At 43.4% G+C, this 26,455-nt stretch overlaps 1 protein-coding gene and 1 long non-coding RNA gene across 3 annotated transcripts; one reads left to right on the top strand and one right to left on the bottom strand.

The window, feature by feature from the left end:
* Positions 1 to 5,784: 5,784 nt before the first annotated feature.
* LOC138735431 (uncharacterized) lies at positions 5,785 to 14,483 on the bottom strand. The gene is made up of 3 exons (XR_011339721.1): positions 14,065 to 14,483; positions 12,964 to 13,109; positions 5,785 to 6,045 (listed from the first exon to the last, which is right to left on the bottom strand). It is a non-coding gene; the product is annotated as an uncharacterized lncRNA (long non-coding RNA).
* Positions 14,431 to 25,844, top strand: BIRC2 (baculoviral IAP repeat containing 2). Of its 2 annotated transcripts, XM_069883444.1 has the most exons (9): positions 14,444 to 14,581; positions 16,731 to 18,814; positions 18,925 to 19,024; positions 20,222 to 20,300; positions 20,859 to 20,910; positions 21,911 to 22,153; positions 23,516 to 23,770; positions 23,910 to 23,951; positions 25,099 to 25,844. In XM_069883444.1, exons 2-9 carry the CDS (start codon positions 17,884 to 17,886, stop codon positions 25,290 to 25,292), a joined length of 1,896 nt encoding a protein of 631 aa, XP_069739545.1. In that variant the 5' UTR covers positions 14,444 to 14,581; positions 16,731 to 17,883; the 3' UTR covers positions 25,293 to 25,844. The 2 variants fall into 2 exon arrangements, with proteins under 2 accessions (XP_069739546.1, XP_069739545.1); XM_069883445.1 differs by lacking the exons at positions 23,516 to 23,770; positions 23,910 to 23,951 and having other exon boundaries at positions 14,431 to 14,581.
* Positions 25,845 to 26,455: the final 611 nt, after the last annotated feature.

Genomic DNA, 26,455 nt, shown 5'->3' with positions numbered 1-26,455 from the left:
CATGTGGAGTGGCACGTGGCAAGAAGGATGAGGATCTGAACACCCAGAAACGTTTCCTAACCTTAATTCTCAGAGTCAACATAACGTATCAGATGGCTCAATGTGTCTAAAGGAGAGGATCCTCTGAAGTTAAAATCGGTGAGAAAAACCTACCTAGCATGTGACATGATTACATTTATCGTATTAATTCTTGCAATATAACTGTATGGACAATTGGAATAGTATCTCTGAACTCTGTTTTTTTGAAATAACAACTAAGGTTTAACTGTGAGGTTAAATCCTCACAGATGATGCTGAACTTTGTTCTCCCTCTTCATACCAGTTTTCACTTTATTAACTTCCTGTGATCAGAAACAGTGTTGGGAGTTAATGGCCTAATTTATAGCCTATGACCTGATGATGACCACAGACCTCTTAACCGTTTAAGCTCCAGGCAAAAGACCCAAGAACTAGCTGATGCTCCAGAAGCCGCATGTCAGGAACATGACCAGGTTGTTCTCCACACCGGATGCATGTGGGTGACAGTGAGTCAGGCAGTGCCTGTGCTCTGCCAAGGCTGGATCTCTTCCAGTTCACAGGCTGCTCTGGAAACACACATTTACCTGAATCCTGGTTTCTCCTGTGCTGCGAGTCAACAAGACGTTGTAACTTCTCCTCTTTCTGGCTGTTTGTGGCTCTGGGGCACAGATGGAGGACTCATGGCCTCGTGGGGTGCACAGAGGTGCAGGAGATGATGAGGCGAGGACTCTGGGGTCAAGGGGAACGCCAAGAGAAAGTCAAAGGAGAGAGTGTCTGGCTGTGTTGGTGCCTTCTCTTCACAGCAGCTTTCTGTAGCGGTGTGAGGTCTGTAGCATTAAAGATGACTGTAGCTACCCTGAGGAGCCCCAGGGATGGACTTTCCTTCTGAATACACTTCTGCTGGAAAAGCAGACACTCACCACAGAAACACTCTGGCTCTGCAGCAGTGGTGTGCCTCTCTTCTCTGAATGCTTGGCACCATGGGCTGGGGACATCCATCTTCAGCCCATGACCTCTGACATCCCTTCAGCCTCAAAGGAGACTCCTACAAATTTTGAGGGTAATCCTGCCAAATTTCCTGCCCCCTGGGAAGTTCGTTTCCCAGAAACCTCACTGAGGATTCCACTGAAGCCTCTTTGGCGATAAAATCCCACTGTAACACTGTATAATAGATCATACTCTGGAAAACGCAGCTTGTGTTTCTCCCTTGGTGGGAAGAGCCAGATCATTTTGATTAGCTTGACTACTCGTCTTGTAAAATTTGGCACCATGCCACACTTTGCAAATGTGTTGAACGATAAAAGTTTCTGTGTGTCTGAACCCGCCTGCAGACTGCTCAGCTTTCCAAAATCCTGACGTGGGAAACACACTGTTGTGCTCTTCTGCAGGACCACCCTCTTGATAAACAGTTTATCACACTGCCCTCTCTCCCCCTCTGACCACCAAACCAGCAGTCACCTACTGCATTTTACCTGTTGGCCATACAGAATGAGGATGAGATGCAAGGTCCTACACCTGGGTCGGGACAATCCCCGATTTCAATACAGGATGGGGGATGATGCGATTGAGAGCAGCCCTGCAGAGAAGGACTTGGAGGTGCTGGTTGATGAGGAGCTTAACATGAGCCAGTAATGTGTGCCAGCAGCCCAGAAACCAACTGTCTCCTGGGCTGCATCAAAAGAAGTGTGGCCAGAAGGTCGAGGGAGGTGATTCTGCCTCTCTACTCTTCTCTTGTGAGACCTCATCTGGAGTATTGTGTCCAGTTCTGGAATCCTCAAAAAAAAGGAGGATATGGAGCTGTTGGAACGGGTCCAGAGGAGGGCTATAAGGATGATCCAAGGGCTGGAGCACCTTCCACATGAGGACAGGCTGAGAGAATTGGGCTTGTTCAGCCTGGAAAAGAGAAGGCTATGAGGAGACCTTAGGGCGACCTTCTAGTACCTGAAAGGGGGCTACAAGAAAGCTGAGGAGGGACTATTCTATGATTCTATGATTCCAGAACTGCTGCTAATGCGTGAGTTGCAGCTGCCACAACTGGTGGGTACCTGAATTTTCACACTCAGAAGCGGCAGTGACGACTGTGGTGCCCTGAGCTGCAGGTAGGAGCCGCCCAAACAAGTCAAAGTGCCCACTGCTGAGAAGAGCCAGTGCATGTGGCTACCCAGCCTGGGCTTTCTGAGCTGGTGTATTATGAGCTCAGACCTGCCAAATGGACATCTACAGATAGTTTTTAGTGTCCTGCTAGGAATATGTTGTTGTTATAGCTCATTCTCTGTAATTATTCCAGTAAAAAAAAATGATCTTTTCCTCATTATTGTCTGAAAAAAAGACCCGTAAGCATAGTGCATTTTTTAAAATAAACAAGCTCATGGGTTCTGTTCCCCTGCCCCGGAAGGGAACATTTCAGTTTCATTTCTCCATCGTTCTATCAAACCCTGTCCTCGATGAAACAAAAGTGAAACTGGACAGAAACAGAGACAAATGTGTTAGAAGGTTTGCTGTGTTTACCTATAACATCCTGCTGTAGAATTGCTTGTACCTTCTGCTGGTCAGAAGAACTGCTTGTACCTTCTGCTGGCAGCAGAGTGCCTGAGCCAAACCACAGATCCAGTTCATGGGAACAACTATTTGGTTCCTGCCCTTGATACATAAACCACCCACTGAAAATCTTGCAGATCTGGGGAAATCACTGACTTATTTATCATTTTCCCTTATCCCAATTTTAGTTACATTAGCCTCCTATGATGTTACAAAGATGTAAGGTTAAAATCAAATTTGTTTTCTATCCTAACAGCCTTGGAGCAGGATTGCTAATGACTTAACACTTGCCTAACAGAGGGAAAAAAAGGCACTTCAGGATAGTTTTTAAATGTTAGAAGTCTATGTCAGGATTTAATAAAAAACGCATCCTAAGAGCATCTTTATATTTTCACTGGAAGACAAAGACTGGCCAGCTCAGATGCATGTTATCTATCTGACAGCTCTACTACATTTTACTAGATGGTTCTCTCCTGCCAATTGCCCTTTGTCCTTCTCTTGCCTGACGTTAAAACTCTACACCTTTTTTTGGTGTGTCCAAAGAGTTTTGCTGGTTAGCAGATCTTTTTGTTTCCAGACCTGCCTTCTACGGCTTTCCAGAGTGCCTTTCATACTGTTATTTTTACAGAAGGCAAACACTTACTGCTTTGCAGAGGCTCGTCTTTTGTTCTACTATTTATTGGACAGAAGAAATTGTTTTACAATGAATTTTGTAGCTTATCTTTGTCTATGAAAAAGCCATAGGGTATCTCATTGGAGCTGCAAAAATGTACTATAATGTGGGAAGCCTGACAATCTGCAAATGATGTAGCTGACAACTTGCATGTAATAACAAAAGGTACAGAACAAGGTTTGAAAAATTGTATATTGGATAAATGTGCTCATTTTCTCTGTGCAGAAGATTAGCATTGAGTAAAAAGGAACTGACTGGAGCGGGAAAAAGATTTGAAAGGCTAGAAACAAAGAATAGCACTCGCAATGTCTATGTATTCCAGTCTACGTATTTCAGTCTACAAAGCATTGGGGTGCAGTTCTAAGTGTCTGCCTATGTACATGCAGCATTTCACTACAAACCAAATGGATTAATACATAGAATCACAGAAACACTAGGTTGGAAAGGACCCACTGATCACTGAGTCCAGCCATTCCTATTAATCACTAAACTATTTCACTGAGCACCTCATCCACCCGCGCCTTAAACACCTCAAGGGAAGGTGAATCAACCACCTCCCTGGGCAGCCTGTTCCAGTGCCCAGTGACCCTTTCTGTGAAAAAAAATTTTCCTGATGTCAAGCCTGAAACTCCCCTGGAGGAGCTTGAGGCCATTCCCTCTTGTCCTGTCCCCTGTCACTTGGGAGAAGAGGCCAGCACCCTCCTCTCCACAACCTCCTTTCAGGTAGTTGTAGAGAGCAATGAGGTCTCCCCTCAGCCTCCTCTTCTCAAGGTTAAACAACCCCAGTTCCCTCAGCTGTTCCTCATAAGGCCTGTTCTCCAGCCCCTTCACCAGCTTTGTTGCTCTTCTCTGGACTCGCTCCAGAGCCTCAACATCCTTCTTGTGGTGAGGGGCCCAGAACTGAACACAGGATTTGAGGTGCGATCTCACCAGTGCCGAGTACAGAGGGAGAAGAACCTCCCTGGACCCGCTGGTCACGCCGTTTCTGATCCAAGCCAAGATGCCATTGGCCTTCTTGGCCACCTGGGCCACTGCTGGCTCCTGTTCAGTCGCTGTCAACCAACACCTCCAGGTCCCTCTCCTCCAGGCAGCTTTCCATCCATTCTTCCCCTAGTCTGTAGCACTGCATCGGGTTGTTGTGTCCCAAATCCGGGACCCGGCATTTGGTCTTGTTAAACCTCATGCCATTGGTCTCAGCCCAGCGGTCCAGCCTGTTCAGATCCCTTTGCAGAGCCTCCCTACCCTCCAGCAGATCGACACTTCCACCCAGCTTAGCGTCGTCTGCAAACTGGCTAAGGGTGCACTTGATGCCTTCATCCAGGTCATTGATAAAGACATTGAACAGGGCTGGACCCAGCACCGAGCCCTGGGGAACCCCACTTGTCACTGGCCTCCAGCTGGATCTCACACCATTTCCCACCACTCTCTGGGCTCGGCCATCCAACCAGTTTTCCACCCAGGAGAACGTCTGCCTGTCCAGGCCAGAGGCTGACAGTTTCCTGAGCAGAATGCTGTATGAAACTGTGTCAAAGGCTTTACTGAAGATCAAGAAGACCACATCCAGCAGCCTTTCCCTCATCCAGTAGGTGAGTCACTTCGTCATAGAAGGCGATCAGGTTAGTATTACTCCATAGAAGCCAGCAGAAGGGAACTCACTGTGGTAACACTGAATGTGTTAAGGTCTGAAGCTGGCTGTGTCTTCTACAGTGATTGCTGCATATTAAGAAACGCAGCTTCAGAAGCGGCAACCTCATGAACTGTCTAGGAATGAAAACCACTGTTGTTTCCAAGTAAGAAAAACAGATCCGCAGAAAACAGAAAAAATCCTGCAGCCCTGGGCTGATGCCAAACTTGTATATTCTTTCAGAGGAAGATAACCTGCTTAATTTTGGATATGTTCTCATAGTAGCTTATTTTATGCTCCTAACTGAGTGGCCAAGTGAAGGAGACAGTCTTCTGGAGACCTACAGCGTGTGTTTGACAAAGCTCAGACACAAACCAGATTCATAGTTAGATACCCATTCGAACTCGTATTATGAAGAGATTAAAAGATAGGATGAAAGTTAACTTTGTCTAAAATAAAACCAAGGAAGACATAAGGAAGTGGCAAGAAGGCCAGTATCAAACCCCAGCTTGTGGGTACTTACCCAGATCCTTGCATTTACACTTCTCAACATGCAGATGGTGCTAGAAATGATGTTGTGTGCTTAAGGCTTCAAATCACCTGATACTGACTTCCTCCGTTCCAGCCTTTAGTCAGTAATTTAATCTGCACTATTACCAGAGCCTGAAGAGACTAAAGCACCTTGAATCTCAGAACTGGTGGTCTTGTCTTTTTTAGATATGTGTCTTACTTTCAGCGTAGGATAAAATCTGTCTTGTGTCTAATTATGACATGAATATCTTCTAAAGTAATGAATTCTTAAAGTCTCAGAGGCTGGGGCTTCATTTGCCAGACGCAGTCTGAATTTCTGGTCCAAGAATGTTTCTATTTGGATGCAGACTTCTTTTCTTTTCCCCAAGAAACTTCAACTTGAGTGACCTTTTGGATTATCACAATTAATAAATAACATTGAACTTCAGAGAACAGGCCTAGTTTATTTTATTAGAGGTCCAGATGGCTTCTATTGCATAAACAGATTATCTGCTACCTGCAATGCCTGGTACTGGCTGATACTGGGATAGATGGATTTTAGGTCAGTGCAGCCACTGGTTGATGATAAATTAAGCTGACAGCATGTTCTTTGTCTTCTGAGTCTGAGGTGGTCCTTCTGAACAAGCACACCAGGAACAGAGTGATTTTCCTTCCTATTCCTCTTTAAAAAAAAGAAAAAAAAGAGAATATTCAGCATGACATCTATTGTGCGTGTTTTCAGCCTGATTTTGGCATCTCATTTATGCAGTCATTTTTTGCATGTATCTGTCTGCCCACTCTACCCCAAACACATTTCAATCATTTGACTGATCTAATAGCAAATTTGACAAAAGTTGGCAGCGAACTCCAGCTGCTGGAAACCCAGTCTTCTAACTTTTTCAATAAATAGCTATCTACATTCACTCAACTAGAACTTGTTGTCTCTTCCCTTCTCCCTCTTTACAAGTATCCAGTGGGGACTGGTATGTGATTAATTTGTTGCTGCTATCCAAAAAAAAAAAAAAAAAGCTTGACATCTTATCAAAGGCTCAACACCCTTCTTCCTGTTTTCATGATGTTTTCTCAGGGCTGGAGCACCTCCCATCCAGGCTGAGGGAGTTGGGGTTGTTCAGCCTGGAGAACAGAAGGCTCCTAGGAGATCTTAGAGCAACCTGGACAGCCTCTGGCCTGAATAGGCGCACACTCTCCTGGGTGGAAAACTGGTTGGATGGCCAGGCTCAGAGAGTGGTGGGAAATGGAGTTAACTCCAGCTGGAGGCCAGTCAGAAGGGGTGTCCCCAGGGCTCAGTGCTGGGTCCAGCCCTGTTCAAGGTCTTTATCAATGACCTGGATGAAGGCATCGAGTGCACCCTAAATAAGTTGGGTGGAAGTGTGGATCTGCTGGAGGGTCGGGAGGCTCTGCAAAGGGATCTGAACAGGCTGGACCGCTGGGCTGAGTCCAATGGCATGAGGTTTAACAAGGCCAAATGCCGGGTCCTGCACTTGGGGCACAACAACCCTGTGCAGTGCTACAGACTGGGAGAAGTCTGGCTAGAAAGCTGCCTGGAGGAGAGGGACCTGGGGGTGTTGGTTGACAACCAACTGACTATGAGCCAGCAGTGGCCCAGGTGGCCAAGAAGGCCAATGGCATCTTGGCTTGGATCAGAAACGGCGTGACCAGCAGGTCCAGGGAGGTTATCCTCCCTCTGTACTCAGCACTGGTGAGACCGCTCCTCGAATCCTGTGTTCAGTTCTGGGCCCCTCACCACAAGAAGGATGTTGAGGCTCTGGAGCGAGTCCAGAGAAGAGCAACAAAGCTGGTGAAGGGGCTGGAGAACAGGCCTTATGAGGAACGGCTGAGAGAGCTGGGGGTGTTTAGCCTGGAGAAGAGGAGGCAGAGGGGAGACCTCATTGCTCTCTACAACTACCTGAAAGGAGGTTGTAGAGGGGAGGGTGCTGGCCTCTTCTCCCAAGTGACAGGGGACAGGACGAGAGGGAATGGTCTCAAGCTCCACCAGGGAAGATTTAGGCTGGATGTTAGGAAAAAATTCTTCACAGAAAGGGTCATTGGGCACTGGAACAGGCTGCCCAGGGAGGTGGTTGAGTCCCTTTCCCTGGAGGTGTTTAAGGCACGGGTGGACGAGGTGCTGAGGGGCATGGTTTAGTGGTTTATAGGAATGGTTGGACTCAGTGATCCTGGGGGTCTTTTCCAACCTAACGGTTCTGTGGTTCTGTGATTCTATACACGGTCCTGAGAATATTACAAATTGAACATAAGTTCTTTAGAACTTTTTTATTGATCCGGTGGGTCTCTTCCAACCTGGTTATTCTATGATTCTATGATTTTCAGTAGCGCTCATTTGATTACTTTGGATGTATTTACTCCCGTAAACTGCTAAAAAGACAAAAGGTTTTCAGCACAACCAATTCCTCTTATTCCTCAAAACTTCCTTAAGCACCGTATTGTGCAGCAGAATGCTAAAGGGAAAGCCAAGGTTCTCTCAGGCTGCCGTTTTACTACCATTTGGTATCAGGAGTAACCTAAGCAGCCCCCTCTCCTGTCATTGAATCCAGTGTCTGCTACAAATGTTTGTGCCATCATTGTTCAAGAACAACTGATTGATGACTTGTTCACAGGGGGTTTTGTGCACAGGGGTTTTCTTTGGTTCTGCAGTAAACCAGATATCAGTTCCCCATTAGCTGCACTGGGAACTTGGGCACAGAGCTCAGATTTCTGGTTTTGTTTCTGGAATTGGGGCCCTCTTGTGCACGTGAAAATACAAGAATTAAGCTCCTCTTTGCATGCTGTTTTTTGGAAGTTAGTGAATTCCTGAAGGCTTCTGTGCCATCTGAAACTGTGTTGTAGATAATTTGGGAGACTTCACCTTTTATCCGTAACCTCTGAATGGTTGATTTAATTTCTGAGGTAATTGGCCTTTTAAACGGAACGCTTCACCATGGCAATGACCCAGTTCCTAGGCAAAATGTGCTACAATCACATTTAGTGTCACCACAATTATCCTCCTGAACCTAACAACAGTCTTAGTAGTAAACCTTCAGTGAATCCTCAGAAGATCGAACAGTGCCACATCTGATTCCCTTTCAATCAAAGCGGTATTGACATAAAAGATTCCTCAAGAATGTGAATAGAAACAGTCAGTTCAACTAAAGCAAAATGAACACCTAAGGAAGGGTCTAAAATGTTCAGAGATAATGGGGAATAAATGAGAGAAATAAGTTCTAGAGAAATGTTCTATGACAGCAGGAAGTAACCTCGAGTCAAAGTAGACAATCTGCTGTTTAGATAGACAACTCCTTTGGAAGAACCAAGAATGTGAAGCTCTGAATTTAAACAATTTGATGCAGCTGAATAACAGTGTTTTGATCTCCTTGATATATAGGTGGTCCTCTTCCCACCTAAATGTGGTTTATTTTAGTCCAGTCATCTCTGTTTTGGCATTCTTCACGTTCCTATCTCCTGCTGAATGTAAGGTTTATTATGCTAACAGGAGAACAAAACTGTCTTCCTAGAAGCAGTGAATAAAACTTAGAAGAGTGAGCAGACTCTCAAATCCAAAAAAGAAACTGAACTCAACATTATCAAATCTTACTGCAACTCACTCGAACTTTTTATCCTCCAAGCAAAAAAAAAAATGCAAGAGAGTTTCTGATAAATTTAAAAGCCTCAACTCATTCAGTGTCACTTTGATACGTTCTAGAGACTATTTATGGCTTATGGGAGAGTCTGAGCACTAAATGTGAGAAAACCACAACTGATGTTGGTAAACTTGAACATTTGTATTTGTGGAGGATGCGGAAAACAAAACTCTGTCTGGGTGCAAAGGGAATGGAAACTTTCCAGATTGTGAATGTACTGACCTTCAGCGAGAAAGCACCAAGATGTACGCTCTGGGTTTTGTTCAATGTTTGAGTTCAACAAAAACTACAATAAGTCATGAGTGCCCGTAATGTCTAGTTACGGTATTTGTCCCTTGTGAGCTATTTACCCACTTTTTTACTATACGCCCATACAATTGCATTTTACTAAATGCAATTTAAAAAGCCTCATTTGAAAAAAAAAAAAAAAGTAACAGTTGCTGCTGGTCCAGACACAGGAGTCCTGTTGATGTGTTTCATCAATACAAAACAGAAAGCAGTTTGCCTGATCTTATGTTTACAGAACATCAGAACTCCTCTGCTCCTGGGACTTGGCTTCATTTTAAGTTAAATAGATGGCACAACTTTATCTACAGTTAATATTTTCTGTCTCGACTTGGCTTTTCCCAAGTTTTCCTTAATATCTTTTTTTTTCCTATTTCTCTTATCATTATCCATTTTTATACCCTGATAGAGTGGATGAGCCACATCTTCCAAAAATAATTTGGTCAATCATTTTTTGTGGAATGCTGATTTCCACCTTAGGTGGGTTTGACAGAAGAACTCTTTCTCTTTACTCCTGGAAAGGGGTCTGTGCTCACAGTGAAGCTTACACTCGAAGTTCAAAAGATCATGCTTCATGGAGGTATCCGATACCTTTGGGAAGCTAAAAAATGTGAGCACTTGCCAGCAATAACTGACTGGATCCTAGTGGGCACTGATGATAATGCACTGTTCCTTGGGAATTTCAGCCCTAAGAAACCTGTAGTTCAGTTCTTACTTCATATCCCCTGGGGAAAAGACTATACATCTTGCAGCTAAGTAGGTGGGAAAAGTCCCCTCATCTCTGACTCTGGAAAGCAAAGGAATTGCTGGGAATGGGAGAACTGGGAGAGCTGCTACTGTACAAAGAGACAAAGCAAGCAGAAAAGAGCCTGGTAGCTCAGGGCAGCTACACCTCTTCTGCTGTTAAAAGCATTTTAGCCTGCTTTTTTGTTCCTCCCCCTCCCTTCCCTGCTCTGTAATGTTGCCAAGCAGAAGGGGAGAGCCTGAAACTGTTTGCCTTGAGGCCTGAGAGGGGAGGAAAGAGCAGCTTCTATTGCCAGACTGGAAGGAGGCAGGAGGGCAGAGAGGGGCAAAGGGCAGATAAGTGTCTGGGAGTGGAGTGGCACAAGGGAGGGAGGGATGCAGGCTGCAGAGAATTAAGGAGGAACACTGGATTAATTAGCTGTGGGAGAATATGTGCTAAAAAGTCAAGAATCTGCAACAATAGATTCAATCTAACTTCATTTGGGGATTTCTGCTTCAAGTCCCCAAACTGGGAGCACCCCCAGCTCCTTCTGTGAAAGTAAATCTTGTAAGTTTTAATAGGATCACAGAATTGCTTGGTTGAAAACGACCTTTGAGATCATCACGCCTAACCATACTACCAACGAAGCAGTTGCAGTTAAAGCCACACATTTAGATATACACAGCTTGTTTCCTTATGTGACATTACATAGTTCTCTATGTTCAATAAAACTCACACACCCCATCACTCTTCTGATATGGTATTTGGATTGCTGAGTCAGTATTTGAACCTATAGCTTTGTCTCTTCCATGTCTTCAGCACATCAGTGCTCTGATAATAATTTGTAGCTTAAAATAATTTTAAACTTAGAGGATTTTTTTTTTTTGCAATTCCAGATACAGCAAATGCTTTTATAATTACGCAAAGTGAAAACGGCCTTACAATAGCAGCTAGATATTTGAAATTTGACATACAGTATCGTTATACATGATAAATGTCACCACACATGAGGGGAAATTTGAAACAGTTTTAGAAAAGATATGAATGAGTCTCTTGCAAATTCATCTTACTGGAACTCTGCTACAGAAAATTACCACTAGTGTCATAATGCCCTGCTCAGTTATGCTTCCTTTATTCTTATTCTTCAGTTCTCAGTTGTGTAAACACCCTCCTACCATTCTTTCGTCACAAAATGGGGCTTTTTTAAAATCTGGTATCTGCTGTTTCTTTATAGGAAATGACAGACCATGACTGTGCTGGGAAGATTTTGAGCTTTGGTCAGTGTTCTAGTACACGCTGTGGAAGTCATTCAGACTTCTACATGCAGAGAAACCACCTTAAACCCTACGAGTGGAAAATTATATTCTATTTTGTCTTCCTCCTGTTCTTCCCCGTGACTTTCAATGACTGAAGTCTTTTGTTGGTCTTGTTGTTCCCCCTCCTGCAGTCTGCAGAGTTGCCTGTATCAGAAGATCATAGGATCATTGAATGGTTTGGATTGGAAGGGACCTTAAAGATCATCCAGTTCCAACCCCCCTGGATGGGCAGGGACTCCTCCCACCAGAGCAGGATGCTCAAGGCCCCATCCAGCCTGGCCTTCAACACTTCCAGGGATGGGGGTATCTGCAGCTTCTCTGCACAACCTATTCCAGTGTCTCACCACCCTCATAGTAAAAAAAAATTCTTCCTAATACCTAATCTAAATCTCCCCTCTGTCAGCTTAAAACCATTAACCTTTGTCCTATCACTACACTCCCTGATAAATAGCTCCTCTCCAGCTTCCCTGTAGACGCCCTTGTAGACGCCCTTTAAGTGCTGGAAGGCTGCTAGAAGAACACTTCCAGGGAGGGGGCATCCACAACTTCCCTAAGTCAACCTGTTCCAGTACCTCACCAAGTGAACAAATTTTTCCTGATGTCTAACCTAAATCTTCTCCCTTCTGATTTAAAGCCATTCTCCATTGTCCTATCACCACATGCCCTTGTAAAAAGTGTGTGTATGTGTGTGTGTCCCCAGCTTTCCTGCAGCTCCTTCAAGTACTGGAAGCTGCTCTAAGGTCTCCTTGGAGTCTTCTCCAGGCTGAACGACCCCAACTCCCTCAGCCTGTCCTCATAGCAGAGATGCTTCTGATCATCTTCGTGGCCTCCTCTGGACTGTTCCAAGAGTTCCCATATCCTTCTTATGTTGAGGATTCCCGAGGCAGATACAGGACTCCAGGTGGGATCTCTCAAGAATGGAGAGGGAGAATCACCTCCCTGGACCTCCTGTCCACGTTTCTTTTCATAGAATCATAGAATCACCAAGTTGGAAGAGACCCCCAGGATCATCAAGCCCAACCATTCCTATCAATCACTAAACCATGTCCCTCAGCATCTTGTCCACCCGTGACTTAAACACCTCCAGGGAAGGTGACTCAACCACCTCCCTGGGCAGCCTGTTCCAGTACCCAATGACCCTTTCTGTGAAAAATTTTGAGAACTGGCTTTGTTCAGCCTGGAAACGAGGCGACTTAGAGACCTTATTACCATGTACCTGTACATAAAGGGCATCTACCAAGGGGACAGAGACTCCCTTTTTACAAACAGTCACATAGAAAAGACAATAAGTAACACATATAAGTTGTTCCTGGGGGGAGTCCAGAAATTTTTTCACCATGAGAACAGGTAAACATTGGAGTAATCTCCCCAGGGAAGTAGATTCCTCTACACTGGACACCTAAGGCTTAGTTGGCAGGATGCTGTTCCACCTCATTTTAACTATCTATCATCTCGAATCTTTGGAACGGATGATCTCTGGTCCCTTCCAACCCTGCATTTTATGATTCCAAGGGCTAGAGAACACAAAGCTGCCCACGGGATGGAAATCCCCACCCGTAACCGGATGGGGGAGGGAAACACGCTCTGCTGGCGTGTTTCCCCTCCTAGGAGGAAAGTACCTAACGTCCCCGCTGACCTCGGTGGGGCCTCCCTTCCTTTGCCCTTTCCCCTTCTTTCCCTGGAACGACGAGAGGGTAGGGACCACGGTCCTTCTCGCTGCACGAAGCCGTGTGCGAAGGACATCCAAGCCCGAAGGGAAGATGATCTGAAAATGCCATCAAATAAAAGTCGCTAAGACTCGTTTGGGAGTTATTGAAAGCAAGTATCACTCATCAAGCCTGGGCAACGTGAGGGAGTCATCTCCATCAACCACGTGCAGCGAGACAAAAGCTTGGGACAGAATATATTTCCCACTTACATGCACGTGTGTAAATTTTCCCAGAAATCTTATGCAGATTCTATTACTTTCCAAGGTCTATATTTAACTAAACAACAATCAAATCTGTTGCTAATTTGGAGGTGGCTCCAGCTCTCCACCTGACCTTGCATTTGAAATAGGAAAGGGCTAGAAACACAGAGATTATAGAAGAAGAGATTTCAGCTCAGCACAGATCCTGCTTTGCGTGAGATGTTAACACCTTCAAAGAATGAAGAGTGTCTGGAAAAACACTGTCTGAAAGAAAAATGAAAAAAATGAAAAAATGAAAAAACGAAAAAATGAAAAAATGAAAAAAGAAAAAAAAAAAAGAAAAAATGAAAAAAGAAAAAGAAAAATGTGGTTGGACTCGATGGTCCGGTGGGTCTCTTCCAACCTGGTTATTCTATGATTCTAAAACATGCTATCAGAGGAAGAAAACATGATATCAGAGAAAAAAAAAATGCTATCAGGGGAAGAAAACGTGCTATCGGAAAGACATTGTCGTAACTTCCAAAAAATACAATTGCTTAGATTAAATTTAACTCTAACTTCAATAAAAAATACTCTTTTTATAACAGCAACTGCTTCTTGGATCAACATGCATATGTGCTTTCCCCAGAAAGCTTACACAGATTCTATTACTTCCCAAAGACTCATTTATTCTTATTATGAGCTTCACAACACTCAAACCTCTGCTAACTTGGAGGTGGCTCCAGCTCTCTGCCTGACCTCGTATTTGAGCTAAACTCCAAACAAAGAGGATTACAAAGAAGCAGAGACTTCTGCTCAGCACAGATCATACCTCACACAAGGCGTTAGCACCTCCAAAGAATGAAAAATATCTGGAAAAACCCGTTTTAAAGAAAACACGCCACCGGAGGGAGAAAACATGCGGTCAGAGGGACGTTCCGACTTCCAAAAAATACGGTTACTTCCATAAAACTTCAACCTGCTTTGGGCTTAAGTCAAAAAGATGCCACTTTTATGTAATATTAGGGAGTTCTTGTAGAAGGAGGCACAGCCCTGCATCCCAGCCGGGAGGGAGGGAAGGGAAAGGAAGGGGAGGGAAGGGAAAGAGAAGGGGAGGGAAGGGAAAGGAGGGGAAAAGGGAAGGGGAGGGCCTGTTCTCCGCCCCGTCCCCCCACGCATGCGCCCGGCCCGGCCGGGGCTTTCCCGGGGGCGCAGGGGCTGGAGTCGGAGTTTCCAGCCTGTGGACTTTCCCCCCCCGCCCCCCCAATCCCATCCCGCTTTCCCACGCGTCCTATATAGCGTGGGGAGCGCAGCAGAGCTGCTGGCTGAGGGGGAGCCGCTCGGAGCCCGTGAGTGCGGGGATGAGGCGGGGAGGGGCTGTGCGACCTGCCCCAGGCTGGGGGCTCAGGGGCTGGGGGGGGGGGCAAGGGATGGGGGGGGAAGTATTGGAATAAAGGATGGGGGGGAAAGGATGGGGGGTAAGGATGGGAGGAAAGGATGGGGGCTGTCAGGGGGGAAAGAGTGGGGGGAAAGGATGGGGGGCAAGGATGAGGGGAAAAAGATGGGGTGTAAAGGATGGGGGTAAGGGATAGGGGGAGTAAGGATGAGGGAACTGGATGGGGCAAGGAAGTGAGGAAAGGATGGGGGGCAAGGATGAGGGGACTGGATGGGGAGCAAGGATGGGGGCAAGGATGAGGGGACTGGATGGGGAGCAAGGATGGGGGGACTGGATGGGGGGCAAGGATGAGGGGAAGGGATAGGGGGCAAAGATGGAGAGCAAGGATGGGGGGCAAGGATGAGGGGAAAGGATGGGGGGCAAGGATGAGGGGACTGGATGGGGGCAAGGATGAGGGGAAAGGATGGGGAGCAAGCATGAGGGGACTGGATGGGGGGCAAGGATGAGGGGACTGGATGGGGGCAAGGATGAGGGGAAAGGATGGGGGGCAATGATGAGGGGAAAGAATCAGGGGGCAAGGATGAGGGGACTGGATGGGGGCAAGGATGAAGGGACTGGATAGGGGGCAAGGATGAGGGGAAAGGAGGGGGGCAAGGATGAGGGGACTGGATGGGGGCAAGGAAGTGAGGAGAGGATGGGGAGCAAGCATGAGGGGAAAGGATGGGGTGTAAAGGATGGGGGTAAGGGATAGGGGTAAGGGATAGGGGCTGTCAGGGGGAAAAGAATGGGGGGAAAGGATTGGGGGAAAGGGTGGCTGGCAGGGGGAAAAGGATGGGGTTAAAGGATGGTTGGAAAGGTTGGGGGCTAAAGGGGTTAAAGGGTGAGGGGAAGGATAGGGGGGAAAGGACGAGGGCTGTCAGAGAGGAAAGGCAAGGGCTGTTAGGGGGAAAAGGACGAGAGCTGTTAAGGGGAAAAAGGACGGGGGCTGTCAGGGGGAAAGGACAGGGGCTGGTGATGGGGCAAGGAGGGCTAATGAAGGGCAAGGAGGTGGCTGGTGAGAAGGAGGGGCTGGGGAGGGCACGGTGCTGTCCTCAGTGCCCATCACTGAGGATGTGTGACAGGGCACAAAGCCTGCCAGCTGGAGTTCAGGCTCCAACTGTGTAAACTGAGCACAGGGACGTTAGGAGGTGATGTTTTGCCTGTTTTATAACACAAAAGCAGAAGGATATTGAATTGAGTTTTGGCTTCGCAGTTCTTTAAAGGACATATTGCTTCTTTTGGCTTAAGTAACTTCCTGGTGAAGGAGACGTGAAATTCAGAGCAGTTGAGTGGCTGGAAATCAAGGCTGCTCTGGTCTATAGTGGAGGATAATATTAGAAGACTAAATGACTGCAGGATCTCAGGTTTAAGCAATCCTGAATGCTTTAGGATTATCAGGGTCTCAGTTTGCTGATATTTCTAGCGTTTACTCTGAGGTATCTGACTTTCTCCAGTATAGAAACTGGCTTGATTCCTTGGACTAGTATTGTTCATGTATGTTGATAGCTTAATCCCACCATCTGTGTTAAAGGATTGGTGTAAGGCATTTGTAACTCATGACCTCAGTGATTAAGAAGCTAGTCGTAGTAATAGTGTGGCCATATTAAGAACAAACCTACTGAGAGCTGCTGATATGAGTAGGAAATGCTTTGCTGTTTTCCAGTAGGTGATTTTTGTAGGGCTGTGTCATCATGACGAGTGTTTTTGGGTTTCATCTTTCCTGGAAGAGCTTTTTAGGAACCGATACTGTAGAACAGACTGCCATATGTATGAATAAACATAAAATTATTTTGTGATCAAGCAGCCAGATTAATCCATTTGCCAGAAAAGTTCTGCTTGTGGATTAAAGTTTTGCATATGTGTCAGGAATGGGGAAATATGAGTGTGAAGTCAACTCCATGTGATAATATGTCAACTAGAATTCCTGGAACTTCCTGGCTAACACTATAAAAAAGCTTAAGTTGAGATTTTAGTGTTTTGATTTGTGTTGTTTCTGCTTGTGTAGACATTACGTGCACTTAATTTTGTGTATTTTGAAACAGTCCCATCTTTCTTCCTTACAGGTTTTGTTCCACCTAAAAGAACTAAATGATTGAAACTACAGATACTTCCAGTTTCTTCTTGCGAACAATCAGCATCAATATGGAAGCGTAGGCACCTTAAAAGGGACTTCAGTCTGGACTCTGGGAGGTAGTTCTGTGCACAAATAAAGAAACTAAGGCTTAACAAAACCTTTTTATTAATCTCAGGATTCTGTTTGCTTCTGTGTGCCATAAACATGGCATACAGGAAAACCTTAATTCAACAGTATAAAGCAGTAGAATGTCCCAACACAAAACAATTAATTTATGTTAAATTTGATAATTGTTTACTTGTAACTAAGGCACCAGGTTAAAACTGAAATGCTCTATTCGATTTGTGTTGACAGTGTTATAGACAGAAAAGCTTGGGGCTCTTCCAGGCTTGTTAATTAAGGCAGTTCATGCTTGTCAGAGACAGTGCATAGGATTTGCTTATATCGTAGCTGAGTACTCTATATACGTGAAGTCGAGTGTCAACTAACTTCTTTAGTTTTATTACAATGATTTGCAGAAGTTGAGGGGTGTTTTGGAAGTCTAGCGGTAGCAAAAATACTACATCAGTTCAGTAATAGCAGTTTAGAGGCTCTTTTTTTGAATGCGTTTTGAGCTTGATAAACCATTATTTTCGGCCTCTTAATGAAGTTTGCAAACTAAAATCTTTACGTGTGTGTAAGCTGCATATTTACCAGCTGTCTAGGGTGAAGTAGTTCTTAAATCACTAAATGAATGTTCTGGTTAAAAATGATGTTGTCTTAGTTGCCCCCCATTTTAGTTTCTTTATTGACAAAGGAGTTTGATAAACCCATTTGAGGGTTTTCCTCTCTGGATCCCACTTCTGCTTGCCTGACAGAATGATACTGCCCTCCCAGGTACACAGTAGAAAGAAGGCGTGTGATGGATACATGACTAAGGGAAAGTCCCTTTTTGACATGTGTTCTTCAGCTGCCAAAATGGGATGGGGCAGTGTTTGCACTGAAAGTAGTTGTGTAAGCTGAAGTACAAGAACTTCTCAGATGTTTAAAGGCTAATCATGAAGCTAATTCTGTTCACATACGCATTCAAAGTTGCACATTAAAGTATTTCATTTTCAGGTTCTTACTTTTGTACAGGCAGGGGTTATTCCGAATTGCCTTTAATGCACACAACTACCTCCCAGAGGAAGACTTGTCCCATTCTTCCAAAATTGTCCATTATGAACATAATGGAAAATAGCCCTTTCTTGGCTAGCATGAGGAAGCAGAGTGCTTTTTGTGGTGAACTGAAGTATGAATTATCCTGTGAACTCTACAGAATGTCGACGTTTTCTACTTTCCCCAGTAACGTGCCAGTGTCAGAACGGAGTCTTGCCCGCGCTGGGTTTTATTACACTGGTGTGCAAGATAAAGTTAAGTGCTTCAGTTGTGGCTTAACATTGGACAGCTGGCAACCAGGAGATAATGCTATGGAAAAACATAAACAGCTGTATCCTACCTGCAGTTTTGTTCAAAACATGCTTTCAATGAACAACCTCGGACTGTCCTCTCGTTCTGCTTTTTCGCCTCTGGTCACAAACAATCTCTCACCATCTCTACATTCCATGTCCCTTTCTCCAAGTTTTGACCAAGTTGGATATTTCAGTGGCTCTTTTTCCAGTTTTCCTCAAGACCCAATAACTACTAGGGCAGTAGAAGACCTTTCAGCCTTAAGACCTGAATTTCACAATCCTTCTATGAGTACAGAAGATGCTAGACTGCGCACATTTCACTCATGGCCATTGACATTTCTTTCGCCCACTGATCTGGCAAAGGCTGGTCTTTATTACTTGGGAACAGCAGACAAAGTTGCTTGTTTTACCTGTGGAGGCCAGCTGAGTAACTGGGAACCAAAAGATAATGCTATATCAGAGCATCGGAGACACTTTCCTAACTGCCCTTTTGTGGAAAAACTTAACCGAGACCCGCTAAGTTTCAATGTTTCAAATGTGAGCATGCAAACCCATGAAGCACGTGTTAAAACATTTATAAATTGGCCAGCTAGAATTCCAGTTCAGCCTGAACAGCTTGCAGATGCTGGCTTTTACTATGTAGGTAAGAAAAATTGATGTCTCTAGTTTTATTTGTATCACTATGTCAGCATTTCCTTGGAAGCAGATTGTGTGAATGTTTGCTAGATACTTTGCTTTGTTTTTTTTTCAAAGGTCGCAATGATGATGTTAAGTGTTTTTGCTGCGATGGTGGGTTAAGGTGCTGGGAATCTGGAGATGATCCATGGATTGAGCATGCAAAGTGGTTTCCAAGGTAACTCGCAAGATCTTTATCATAATTTATTCACATCCTTAAATACTTCTAATTTTGGCAAATACATATTCCACTTAATAGTTTGTTTAACCGCACCATATGATACACAAATTCACTCTTTCATTTAGGAGTATTTCGTGTACCTCTGCTTAAAAGCTCTGAAGTGCTAAGGTGGCCTTAATTAAAATGTTTCTTCATTAGGCATGATGGTTAATGCTTTCCACTTCATAATTAAAAGCTGTATGCATCCCTGAATCAGTACTAGTAAGTGAGGCTGCATCGCTAATGAATACCCTTACCTAAGAGAAGCAGTCAGAAAACAAACTGAGGAGAGCAAAAGCTGCTCAGGGAACATGTACCTCCTTTGATTTAGTTCTGTGCCCATGCTGAATGCTCTTGAACCAGTTTTTCAGCGTGTTTAGTTTCAGCTATAGTTTCATTTCTTGGGTGCAGAAGGGCTTTTGAAGAAGGTTTCAGTGACTGTTTAATATATCCCTGTTGGAAAGAGGACGGAAATAACTTTTCAAGGTCCCCTGTAATTAAATGGCAATTGTGTACCTAATTGCTCTCTGTGCTTGTGGAAATCTCCACCTACGTTAATGATGGAAATTAAGCTGCACTTAATTTCAGGAAAGCTAGTAATAATTCTTCACATGGTAGATCTCCAACTAGTCTTTCATGGGCAATTTACCAGCTACTGTTGGACTACACGATGTACGTAGGGTTAAGTGACACCTTTCTTTTCTTTTGTGTTATGCCTATCAGTAAATGTATTTAAGAGCTATAACTACATTAATGAAGCATATCTAGCTATGATAATGGTGTTAGATTTTGTTAACTTCAGTTGAATGATTTGAGTAGGAGGTAAGAATGGTGACATGTGAGATAGAAACAGTTATTGCTGCACTTCGTAGTGATGCTGACTTGCTGTCATTTCTCACGATGTGTCATTTTGGTTAGAGTGGTAGCAGCATTTATATACATAAGCCTACTTGATTGCTTAGCATCATGGAAAAGCTTTATCAAGGTGTCACAGACACTAGGCTACATCAGGCTTCCAATTAACTCTTTCCCTTCTGAAGGAACAGAAACATGTATTTAAGTTATGCTGTGTTATTGTAAACTGTTTCATTCTTCTGTATTTTTTTCCTTTGGCAAGTAGAAAGTATAATGTGGTCACTTCTGTCAATGTTCCAGGTGTGAGTATCTGCTTCGTGTAAAAGGAGGAGAGTTTGTAAGTCAAATTCAGGCCAGGTTCCCCCATCTTCTTGAACAGGTAAATGCGACTGTTCTGTAGCTTTAGTTTTTCCTTGTTGAAGAGTGTTATTTTCTTTTTTTTTTTTGGAGTGTGGTCCATCCTCTGCCTCATTTCAGCATATATTTCTACTAGGTTTCTGACACTAAATGCTCTTCACGAGCACAAAAATGAAACTAGTGCTGAACCACAGCTAATGGACTGTGGCTGGTAGAGTTTAAGATTACTTAAAATGTTGCGTGAGGCAGTGAGCTCTTTCTTGTTGGGATGAGGGAAATCCGATTATGTAAGTTTTGATGAATTTTGTGGATCAGCAATTGTTATTTCAGAAATTAGTCATGGACAGCTTGAATTACTTCTGTCTATAACTCTTCAGGCAAGGCTAAGCCAAACTTTTTGCGGAAGTGATCAGCACTAACTTTACATAGTTGCGCAATTTTGCAGACTTGTGTAACCACATGTAAAACAATGGTCGAGATAAAAAGCTTAGCCTGGCTGATGAGGAAAGAATGTGTTAGAAAGGTGTGTAGGAGGAAAAGCAGTACTATGATACTAATGTAGTTCTGTTCTGTTCCACAGCTCTTGTCAACCTCTGATACCATGCCTGTAGATGAAAACATTGATCCCCCAAGTATGTATATTAAAGATGTTTATAAAGCACTTTGCAAACTTAATGACTGGCTAACTTGCTTAACAATTCTTAGATTCCCATAGAAACAACAATATTGTAAGGATTTTTGAACTAAAAGGTAGCTTCAATGTTACACTGACTAACTTCAAGGAAGAACCTTTAAAAGATCTTGGTTTTAGTTTTCCTTATTTTCATACTAGCACCTCATTAAGATTTTTGGTTTTGAATGTGTGATATCAGCTGCATTTGTGCTTCTTGGTTTCATGATTGGGTTAAACTAAACAAGACCATTTGATGTCTGTTTAATTGATTTATACTATTGAACTTTGGAACAGTTGCTAGAGGGCATCGTGACTGCAATTATGCAACTCAATTTTTAGGCATTATCAAGTAGATGCTCAGAGTTGAGCGGCAGTGATTAAGGAGAGAGTAGGACAAGCTGATAAAATGAAGTCTTTCTGAGCTCAACTCTTGTTATGGTGGCAGTAAAACTCCTCCCAGAGGGTGAGTGGGTTATGCTGTTGTAGTCCCTGGTGGTTGGAGAGTTCCACGTGCCTGGTGCTTAGTAAGTTGAATGGAAGATACTGATCAAGAACTGGAATAGAACAATTGTTTGTGCTGTGAACTTTGAAATTTGATTCCTCATACCCCTGTGGCCCAAGGCATTTTTGAAGGCTGAAGCAAGAAGTGACTAAGTAGAAAAAAAGCTGCTATGACACAATGGAATTCTCAGTGGTTTCTCTGGGTTATCCTTAGGTTTTAGTGAAGGCCTGACATAGATTGAAGTTTGTCATGGATTCAATCTAATTGAATCTAAATAACTGGCTTCCGTTTTTAAAACTAACTACTTAAAAAAAGTGGATTTAACCATTGAAACTTTTTAATGCTGGGTACTCATGTATATATGCATCTGTGTAGGTAAGGCTGACGCGTCTGACTTGTGGTTTGTGTATGTATTTTATTCTTCATATTATACATGATGATTTTCTCCTTTGATCAGTTATTCATTTTGAACCTGGAGAGAGTCCTTCAGAAGATGCAATCATGATGAACACGCCTGTGGTCAAAGCTACCTTGGAGATGGGGTTCAGTAGAAGGCTAATAAAGCAAACAGTGCAAAGTAAAATCTTGGCCACTGGAGAAAACTACAAGACAATTAATGATCTTGTGTCTGATCTGCTTATTGCTGAGGACGAGAAGAAGGAAGAAGAGAAAGAGAGGCAGTTTGAAGAAGTAGAATCAGGTATGCGTAAAGCATGCATAGAATTGAAAGCAGAAGTGGTTTGTATTATGTTTAGTTTTTATAAAGGGTTTTATTCACCAAGTGATTTCATTTAATTGCTCTTAGGATCAGCTTCTGTAAGAGCCTTTTCAGGGTATCTGTATGGAATTAGCGGTCTGTGAATTGTTTCATCCAATCTGACCTTGAACGCCTCCAGGGATGGGGCAGCCACAACTTCCCTGGGCAACTTGTGCCAGTTTCTCAGTGCCGTCAGTGTGAATTTCTTCCTAATGTCTAGTCTAAATCTTCTGCCTTTCAATTTGAAGCCATTCCCCCTTGTCCTACCTCTCCATGCCTTTGTAAACAGTCCCTCCCCAGCTTTCTTGTAGCCCCTTCAGGTACTGGGAGGTTACTCCACAGTCTCCCAGAGTCTTTTCTTCTCTGGGCTGAACCACCCCAACTCTCAGCCTGTCCTCATAACAGATGTGCTCCAGACCCTGTAGCTGTTAATAAAATAAATGGTACTCAAATACTTTACTTGGCACACTCTACTAATTTTTTTTTCCAAATTTGCCTGGTCTTTAAGCTACTTGTATTGTTCAGCCACCAGATCCACCTCCCAGAAGCAGCCAGTAAACCTTTACAAATCTGGATTATTTTAGATGGCCAAAAGTCTGCTTTTCTGTGTACGACTCAACCATGTATGTCAGCTATTTAGCAGTGTTTGAGTCTTTAACATTCCATGTTGTTTTCAAGCCATATAAATTTCAAAGTCTAAAAACAACCCTATTTTTGAGTCTGTGAAACAATAAGGAAACTTCTCAATTATAAGTTAAGTCTGCTTATTTCCTACTTGCATGTTCAAAAAAGTGAAGGTAGGTTCAGCCATTAAATCTTAATGCAAATGATTTGTTTTATTTGCTTGAGATAAATAATTTCCCAAGTCTGCTTGTGATGTACTTCTGGTTTTCTTGCACATATCTTGAGAAATCTTGATTCTGTCTACGTCTTAGTCATGATTTTGACTGCCACTTACTAAAGTCAACTTGTTGGTTGTCAGTGAGTTAGCATTGGTGTTACTTGGAGACGATCTTTTCTCTTTGCAGTTCTGCAGAGAATGTAGGTCTTGCTAGCATGGAGTTAGACCAGATCCCCTCAAGTAATTTAACCCAGAGATGGAAGCAGGAGATTTCATTGGTGAAAAGGCTTCAGCTCAGAAGCGGCTTGTACATGGTTTCCTTAAGTTTGTTCTTTGAATTACCACCAAAATTTACTGAGATCTCTAGTGATGATGTGTAGTAAGTCAACGGTTTAAACAGAGTTTGAAGAATGTATCAATGGAGTAGCATTTTCTAACAAACACTAATCCCTTTTGCATTTCAGATGATTTGTCCTTAATCCGGAAGAATCGAAAGGCTTTATTCCAGCATTTAACATGTGTACTTCCAATCCTTGGGAGTTTACTGTCAGCGAAAGTGATAACGGAAATCGAGCATGATGTTATTAAGCAGAAGACTCAGACATCATTGCAAGCAAGAGAACTGATAGATACAGTTTTAGTGAAAGGAAATGAAGCAGCCAGCATATTCAGAAATTGTCTACGAGATTGTGATCCTGAACTGTACAAAGATTTATTTGGTATGTCGTCTCTTTTTATGTAAAGTTATAGAAGTCTTAACCAGTGCTGTCCTAGCCGTGTAAAGATACAACAAATCTGATGCTGTTTGAATATAGATTAGTCAAATGACTAGGATTTCTTTTTTTTCTCTTATTTTAGTTGAGAAGAACTTGAAGTATGTTCCCACAGAAGATATTTCAGGTATATTAAACTCTGCCTTTTTACTGTAAAGGGTATTGTGAGATAAATAGCTTACATTGTAAAAAAAGAAAATTACTTAGGTTAAGAAATAGATTTTATGCTTTACTCTCCCAGATTTTGCTTTGGTAAGATGGACTTACCTGAAAAAGTTAAATGCATATGCAGACTTGTAAGCAAGTCTATCTGAGGCTCCAGGCAGACCTTCAAGCGGCCTTCCAGTACGTGCAGGGGATCTCCAAGAAAGGTGGGGAGGGACTCCTTACAAGGGCATGGAGCGCTAGGACAGGGGTGAATGGCTTTAAATTGGAATGGGGGAGATTTAGATTAGACATTAGGAAGAAATTCTTCGCAATGAGGATGTCCCCTCCCTGGAAGTGTGGAAGACCACACCTTGATCAGCCTGGTCTGGTAGGACGTGTCCCTGCCCATGGTAGAGGGGTTGGAACTGGGTGATCTTTAAGGTTCCTTCCAACCCAAACCATTCTATGATGATTCTGTGATTTTTTTCTGCTCTGAGCCGTATCCTGTGCCTTACACGTGCTTTTGCACCTGAAAGGAGGTAGTGCTTTCTGGAGCTTAACATTTCAAGCACGTGCTAGTCTTGATCCTGGTACGAGCTCTCGCTCGGGCATCCGGCAAAGACTGGACAGTGAATGGTAGGTTAGCATCGCAGAGCAGGTATCATCTCTGCCTTCCCAGACTGGGATTTTGACCAGCACCTGGGTAGATAAGAGCCTGTCAGACATGCGATTGAATTTGCTCTGGTTCTTAGTCTTGTAGCCTGTTAATAGACTACAGGAAAATATACAGGCCTGAATATAGCTGTCAGGCTGTGCTCCGTGCTTCTGATATCCAAGCAAAACAAGTACAGTGTTTGTGAAAATGTAGACATTGGTCTCGAGAAGTACAGTTGGCCTCCAATCCCTTAGCTGTTTGTTGTCTCACAGAAATGGAAAATACAAACTAGTTCCTTGCACGTTATTTTTTGTGCTCTGGAAGTTGTACTCGTATTCTTGCTGCTGTCTGTATTCTGCGCTCTATATTTAATGAGCAGGTAGGGAAATAAAAGGTGAAATGGAATATGGCTGTATTTGAATTTGAACGCACGTATATTCAGGCTTCTTAAAGTTTAAATATATTTTTCCAGGTTTACCTATGGAAGAACAATTAAGGAGATTGCAAGAGGAAAGGACGTGTAAAGTTTGCATGGACAAAGAAGTTTCTATTGTTTTTATTCCCTGTGGTCACTTGGTGGTATGCAAAGAGTGTGCACCATCCCTTAGAAAATGCCCTATTTGCAGGGGGACAATAAAGGGTACAGTTCGTACCTTCCTTTCATAACGAAGGAAGCTTGCAAAATGTCTGTTCCTGTCATCCTCCAACCGCTGAAGCTTAAGCCAGCGGTGTCTTAGGAATGGAAAGTTGTGATATAGTAGATGATTAATCAACTACTAAACACAGTTGGGTAATAGTAAATTGTTTCATCACTATTCCTAGGTCTTCTTTGCCAAAGAATATTTCTGTTAATGGAATGAACTCAATACTTAAGCGTGGGGTTTGTAGTTTTGTAGCGTTTCTTTCTGTGTAAGGAAAGCAGTTCCCTTGTGTCAATTGGAACAAAAAAGTTTCTCGATGAGTTCTGAAAATAGAGCCTGGCAAAACTCTTCTCATTAATTTTCTCCATGTACGTTACAATTGCCATTTATTAATAATTAGTATTAATTAACTTTCAGCTACTCCTTCAGTTGTTTTGGCTTTCTAGTGGTCTTGAGGAGGAGAAAAGAGGCTGTTGCAGGAACAGCAGGAGTAAACTTTTGTTCAGATGTAGATACTTGTGTAATGTGTGTTAATAGTTTATATGAAGACCGAATTAAAATATTTCTGCTTCTCAAATGAGTGCTTGTCTACTCTCTTCCCTGTGTTGGCTTTTCTCTGTAGGCTGCAGGAGCCAGAATGCAGTCTTTTCCTATTAAAAGTTGGAGGATGTTTGCCTGTAAAATAATAAAACCAGATTCTGTGTGTCTTTCATTGGGGTCTCCCTCTGGTAAAGTAGGGGGTCCCTTTAGTTTTGATGTAAAAAATGTATATGTGTGAAATTTAGTGTGTGGTTTTAAACAGCTTTGATTAAGATGCTTTTGCTTTTTCTGTGTTTGAAATGTTTCTAAAGGCTCTTTTGTAGCAAATTAAATAGTTGACAGATTATGAAAACCTGTTACAGAGCAGAGCGTAGGACTGGAAATTTGATGTTCAGACCCAGAAATTAGTAATATTGGCACCAAGTGTGCTTTCTGCAGGTTAAGATGGGGCTGCAGGGGGACCTGGGGAGGTCAGGCCCATCTGGAAAGTGTGGGAGTGTTAGTATGGAAGCCCTATTTCTGAACAGGTAGCTGGAGGCTCCACAGACAGATCTGGACAGGTTGGATTTATGGGCTGTGACCAATGAGATGAGGTTCAACAAGGCCAAGTGCTGAGACTTGGGACACAACAACCCCACTCAGCGCTAC

This window comes from Phaenicophaeus curvirostris, chromosome 1 (genome assembly GCF_032191515.1).
Source record: "Phaenicophaeus curvirostris isolate KB17595 chromosome 1, BPBGC_Pcur_1.0, whole genome shotgun sequence".
NCBI lineage: Eukaryota > Metazoa > Chordata > Aves > Cuculiformes > Cuculidae > Phaenicophaeus > Phaenicophaeus curvirostris.
The sequence above is the reverse complement of the archived record's forward strand: the minus strand, read 5'-3'. Positions and strand labels throughout refer to the sequence as shown.